General features: G+C 32.4%; 1 protein-coding gene across 1 annotated transcript; it reads right to left on the bottom strand.

The window, feature by feature from the left end:
- Nucleotides 1-515: 515 nt before the first annotated feature.
- Nucleotides 516-5,757, bottom strand: LOC149406292 (lysine histidine transporter 1-like). Its single transcript, XM_089627725.1, has 8 exons — nucleotides 5,552-5,757; nucleotides 3,624-3,781; nucleotides 2,468-2,851; nucleotides 1,770-2,163; nucleotides 1,341-1,446; nucleotides 1,155-1,246; nucleotides 978-1,046; nucleotides 516-888 (listed from the first exon to the last, which is right to left on the bottom strand). The coding sequence occupies exons 1-8, from the start codon at nucleotides 5,600-5,602 to the stop codon at nucleotides 790-792; spliced, it is 1,353 nt and encodes a 450-aa protein (XP_089483851.1). The 5' UTR covers nucleotides 5,603-5,757; the 3' UTR covers nucleotides 516-789.
- Between the last annotated feature and the right edge of the window lie 695 nt (nucleotides 5,758-6,452).

Below are 6,452 nucleotides of genomic sequence, written 5' to 3'. Positions count from 1 at the left end.
GCATAGGGTCTTAGAAGATTGGCCATTATGCTTCTTCTTTTTTTTTTTTTTTTTTTTTTTGGCAATCGTCAATAAAATTTTAAATTTGGCATTTGTATCCTCTTGCCTACGTACTTAATTTATTTTTTTCTTCTTTCTAAAAAGACACGAGAACATCTGCACTTGCCTACTTAAGCATGCAACTTGCACGATCTTATTTTACATTAAAACAGTTCGTTCATGGTAAAAAAAAGGAATATAGTTAATTTGTGGTCATTTTTTCTCGCGAACTACCAAGGGCCACAAGTAGAAACATATAGCTCTCATAATTGAAGTAAGAAACGAATAGCACATACTCTCAAAATTAGCGTGCTCTCTCTCTCTCTCTCTCTCTCTCTCTCTCTCTCTCTCTCTCTCTCTCTCTCTCTCCCACTCTCATCACATAATCAATTTGTGATTCTCTAGTGGTTTTATTGAGACCACTTTACAAAAACACAAGTGGCTGAAAAAAAAAACAATTCAAATTACCAAACACATTAAAAATAAACAAAATGCTTAGAACGAATTGGAACCAGCCTCTTAATCCAGATTGAAAGTAGCATTTAAGGAAACAGAACACATTTAAGTACAAGCACACACATAAAGAACAACAGAGAGAAGGAAGGAATAAAGAAAGAACAAAAGGCCTTGTTGTGACTAAGGTTCTTTTCCATGGGGGGAGAAATATATGTAACACCATATATAATCTTCTATATCTACTTGAACTACTTTATTTGAATTTGATGTCAAGCCTATGAAGCAGCACATAGCTCATGAGTAAAACTTGTAGGTCTTGGCTTGGATTATGATAGTTCTAAGTCCTCCGATTGGTGACACAATCATCAAGATCAAGCCTAGTATGATACACACCTGCGTTGACCAGTTGACCAAAATTTGGTATGAGAAACAACTAAGAAGAAGAAGAAGAAGAAACAAAGACATGAAAAGGCGAAGCATACCCAGTTAGACCACCAAGAGAAGCTGAATTTCCTCGGTTTGTAGATGGCGAGCCACATCACGCATGGAAGCTGAGAGATTTCAAGAGAAGCAACATTTGGTGAATAAGAGATCTGAAATCAATTTATTAACAAAACTAAAATATAAAAATATAAAATAGCCAGAAGTTAGTGGCTTACAAAATAGGTTGTAGGGGCAAAAGCAAATCCACCGAAGAATCCGAGGAGACCACCGAAGAAAGGGAAAGTGATTGCGACAAACATTGTGAACGCTGCGGAGAAGGAGAAAATTAAAAAATAAAGTTAATTAATAAAGAAAACAAAAATATTGACAAAATCGTATGTATTAGTATTAGGAGTACACACCAACGTAAATGTTGCGAGTGACGAAGCGAAGAGCCGTGGTCGGCTTAAAGTTGAGCTTCTTCACAAGAACGGTTTCAAGCATGTCGAACACCGGCATCGCATAGATCTAGTCACAAAAGAAGAAAACGAAACCAAAGTCAAATTAGGTCTCGATCGATAACATTTTTGTTTAAAAAACAAATCCAATAATATTAGAACACCCCTCTAACAATCTAGCAATGTGAATTTTAAGATTTTGTAAAATAGTCAACATTTCTCTTTTATTAGAGCATCAAACTTAAGATTACAGAATTCAAATTGAAACATGCAATTAACACGCTTAAATTACTATTTCAATATACAGCTTAAAACTTTGGCTACTTTCTACAACAAATTAAATTAACTAACAAACGTTATCAAGCAAGACCTATGTTAGAAAGAAATGCATACCTGGTAGCTACCGATGACGTGGATGACGACGAACATGTTGGCCATTGCAATGAGCCAAGTGGGCTTGCTTAGGGTCATGAGGATGTTGTCGTCAACGGAGTTTCCAAAGATGTAGTAGCCGACGAGTGCGACGGGGAAGTAGCACATTGCCACGACGATATAGGCCACGATGCAACCCTTCCACATGGGTCCCTTTGAGGGCTTCTCGGGCGTGGACGGGATTGTGGCTTGGATCTCGAGGACTACGTTGTGGCCCGCGTACGCGAATGCCACGTCACCAAGGGCACTAAAGAAGTTGAACACTTTGCCGGTCGTCGTGGTCGCCTTGTAGCTGTAATCAACGTTCGGTTGGACGCCCTTGTCCGCTGCCGCCCCCCACGCAATCGTCGAATAGCTGAAATTAAATAAAAATTTATGATAAATACATAGATAATTTAAGGACATAGATACTTCTAAATATATTTAGAATGAAAAAGCACCAAATAAAAACATATTTATAGAATAATTAACTTATTATGAGATAAACAAATGACCTTCATAATGCGCTTATAAATAGATGACTAAAAAGGTACAAAATATTACATCATTTAACTTAATCATATCATCAAATTAGTCCTAAAACTAAGAGAACCATACTCATATTTAGTAAAAATGGACTTCAATTATTTATAGAATAATTATCATGATTTTTTTCTTACCTGAGGGACATGACAGCGGCGGCCAAGGAGACACCAGAGATGGAGTTGAAATTGGGAAGGTGAGAGAGGACAAAGTGGGCGGAGGCGAAGATCATGATAAAGTAGCTCAATTTTATCTTCTTACACTCCGGGCACACCTCCTCGTGGAACTTCTTTAGGGATTTTCCACCAGTGACCATGTACACGATGTTGACTCCGACCTCAACCACAAGTTGTTGTGGGACCACAATGTAGAGACCAAGTTTCTCTCCAAAAGCATATTGACCGAGCTCGTGGTACCTATCGAACCTCTTCCCGGGAACCATCTCGTGCATCTCAACCATTTGCCACAACGTGTACAACGTTATCACCCACGATATCACCAAAACCGCCACCCCCGGTCCCCTAAAAAAAACAAAAAACAAAAACGTTGATCAGCAAAAAAACTAATTAAGAATTTCATAATATAGTATTATGCAAGTTGACATTTGGGTGTGTTACTTTCATATAGAAATTTTAAAAAATATGTGTTTTGTATGTCATGACATGAGAATAGATTTTTCTTAAAATTAGTAAATAACTGAAAATATATGTTTCATTTGACTAAGATATCTAAGAAAAAACAACATAATATTGGCTAGGAATGAACAATGATATGATGTGACGGCCTGTTTGCTACTGTGCTATGACATCTTTTTGCTATTAAAATTTCCAAAACAGCTAGCATTTTTCACGCTTCTCTTTGTTTTGCTCAAAAAATTTCACGCTTCTCAAATTATTGTTTATTTCATTTGGAAAAAATCATACGCGAAGAGTTCAAATATATATTTGATATTCAAAAATAAAATCAATACATTTTGTGATGTAAATAAAATATAGTTACTTATTATGCGTATATCACATTTTTTTTAAACAAAAAATATTAGGATCTAAGTAACGTCTAATTTATTTTATACATCATAAATAGCGCGCCATCTAAATCAATATTTACTCTGATAAATGAATGATTTTGAAATCATATATGTTTTTCAAAACAAAAAAAAAATTGCAAATCAATTTATTTACTCGTTTAAAAACGAACAAAATAGCTTATCAAACATTTTAAAAAAATTAAAAAAAAAACTTTGCAAAATAAGAAAGCATAAATAAAAAAATGCAAAAGAAAATTAGAACGAACCATCCGAGTTGTGCCATAGCGTAAGGGAGACTGAGAACTCCGGCGCCGACCATGGCAGTAACATTGTGAAACGCGGAGTACCACCATTTTGCGTTTCTCGAGGATGTAATCGGAAGCCAATCGTCTATCGCTTTTTGTCTTGCCAATTTTTCTTTATCCTAAAACCAACATTTAAAATAAATACATTAATACATCAACCACTAATTAGTCATATGCTATATTTGTTACCTGGATAGTCATTTTTTAGTAAAAAAAAATGAATAAATCACAACGTGGTACAGAAAAATACAATTGAGGAACGTTTTTAGCAAAAAGAAAATTAAATTAAAACTTCGGAGAACGTCCTATAAGTATATGCTTAAGAAATAGTCAACTAACTTATAGCTGTCAATATTTATTGTACCGTCCATTGCTTGTTCTTCGCACTTAAACAACTTGGACCGAATATTAAAAAAAAATAATAATAATAATAACTTCAAGTCATCAATCACCTTTTGGGACTATTCTACACGAATATTTTTTTAGTCCGGGTTTTAAGTTTAAATAATTCATTTCTATTACCATTGTAAATTACCTAAAATAGTATTTATTAATGGGAAAGAGCCAAACAAGAATACTTACATTTAACACAACTCTGAAATATATTAAAAATTGCATTAATTACACTCAACAATTTTTTTTTTCAATTTGCAAATATAAAATCACGTGATATGTATTTTTTTTATTTATAGCAAGTGGTATCTTTTATGGAAAATAACTGATTCAAGATATATACATGTTTATATAGTATTATATATATAGTTCTCGAACAACGTTACTTCATGCTTATCCAAGCTTTATTAGTATTAAAAAAGATATGAAATTACAAATTAATAAGATAATTGCCAGCTAAGTTAAGAGAATAAAAAATATTGAGTGCCGTTGTGAACATGGCAACAAGTAAAACAACGGCACGTAAAAACATAAGAAGAAAAAATAATATTGTAAAAATGGTTTAATACCCGCTATACACATTTCCCTAACATTTAAATGAAATTTTATATGTATAAAAAAGTATAGTTAGATGAAAGTATATTAACATTATAAAATTTGCAATATTTATTAAATGTGGAGTGGAGGACCCTTAAATTCATAATTTTCTGTAAGAAAATATCTACGAGAGCTACTTAATTAGACGACGTAAGATTTTATAAAGTCATGGTCAACGGTGATGGCTAAGCCAATTACAAAAAAAGTCCAACTTGGAAAAAGAAATATATGGCGCAGAATGGAGACGATAGAGTTCACAAGTAATAGCCAGAATATAAGCCCTTTAAGGTGGTCTACATATTAATGTCCAATATTTAATATAGTGTCATTTAATTATCCTTTTCAGACCTATGAAATGGAAAAGGGGGATTTTATCTCAACTAGTTTAATTTCAGAAACAATTCAAATTTAATATAGTGATCTTGTTTTTTTTCTTAATGAAAGCTATTGTCTTAATCGTTGGTAAATCCGAATGCAAAAACTATTTTTGTTTCTTTCTTTTGGGTGTGTCAATTTCCAGTATCAATATACAGAGGAGAAAAAAAAACTCATTAATGAAAGGCTATAAGGTGAGAATTGACAAAAACATAAAACTGCAGAGAGTTACAAATAATTTAAGAGATATATAAGAAAAAGAAAAGAAAACCCTCCTAAATCTTTATGAAACATCAAAGTTATTTGAAAGCAAGACACAATTAACCATCTTATTAAAGACATATATATATATATATAGGCTTATAACTTTTGAGACGTTTATATTTCCAGTTCGTTTCAAATTTCTAACATGTTATTACTAACGAAAACAAACGAATAGTATATAATGGATATATTACTCAAAAGAATAATCAAGTTCAAAAGGAGAGAGAGAGAGAGAGAGAGAGAGAGAGAGAGAGACTAACCATGTGTTCATAATTGCTCTGAGGCTGACCGTCTATAGTTTGTGAAACCATGGCTTAATCTCTGGATATATGTATATGTAATATATCTCAGAAGAGGTTCAGGGATATATAAACAAGTCTCGAACCAGAACCCAGAGAAGTCAGAAGAAAAAGATTCTGAATGAAAGATTTTGAAAGGCCCTTAGCGTTGTTGAGTAGTATTTATAGCGCAAATATATATATATATATATATATATATATATATATATATATATATATATATATCGGCCGGTTCATATTTACAGCTGTGCTTTTTTCCCTTTTTTTTTTTTTTTTTGTTTGACTTGTACTAAAAACGATTATAGGCTGTTACGTACAATACCTCTCTACTTATTGTTGTATATTATGGTTATTTTCATTCAGATAGACACATCCTGCAGAAATTTCGAGGAATACAGCGAAAAACAACCCTTTTTTATTTTAAGAAATTGTTTAGGTGGTTATGGGTGTCATAATTATTTCATTATTAAATAAATACGCAAATAGTAAATAGGGAAAATAACACCATTTATACCATGAAATATCGACTTTAACTTTTAGTTTTCAAAAATGTCAAGATCATACTTTATGTTTAACTAAAATGACGAAATTATACCATGAAATGGATAATAGTGTCACAAATCTCCTTTTCATTGATATTAACTCTTATATAAGAAAAACATAATCAAATACAAAACACTATCATAATTTTCAAATTTCCAATTTTGAAAAAAAATAGTCTTAAATTGAAATTAAATAATAAAATTCATATCTCTCAAGAGATGACTTCATTCTGTGTTCGAATTGCAACTCTGAATTAGGGCTATACAAAACCGAACCGAAAATCGGATAAAACCGATATCCAAACCGAAGCGAAACAGAA

Source organism: Urtica dioica, chromosome 1 (assembly GCF_054948205.1).
Source record: "Urtica dioica subsp. dioica isolate 48M chromosome 1, U.dioica_male_clone48M_v1_H2, whole genome shotgun sequence".
In the NCBI taxonomy this organism is placed as follows: Eukaryota; Viridiplantae; Streptophyta; class Magnoliopsida; order Rosales; family Urticaceae; genus Urtica; species Urtica dioica.
Note: the sequence above shows the minus strand (reverse complement) of the source record. Positions and strands in the feature narration are given on the sequence as shown.

Coding starts and splice junctions, on each gene's coding strand:
- LOC149406292 (XM_089627725.1), bottom strand. CDS start 5,602: ATGGTTTCACAAACTATAGACGGTCAGCCTCAGAGCAATTATGAACAC. Junction 3,782..5,551: donor AGAGCAATTATGAACACATG/GTTAGTCTCTCT, acceptor TGTTGGTTTTAG/GATAAAGAAAAATTGGCAAG. Junction 889..977: donor TCTCTTGGTGGTCTAACTGG/GTATGCTTCGCC, acceptor TGGTCAACGCAG/GTGTGTATCATACTAGGCTT.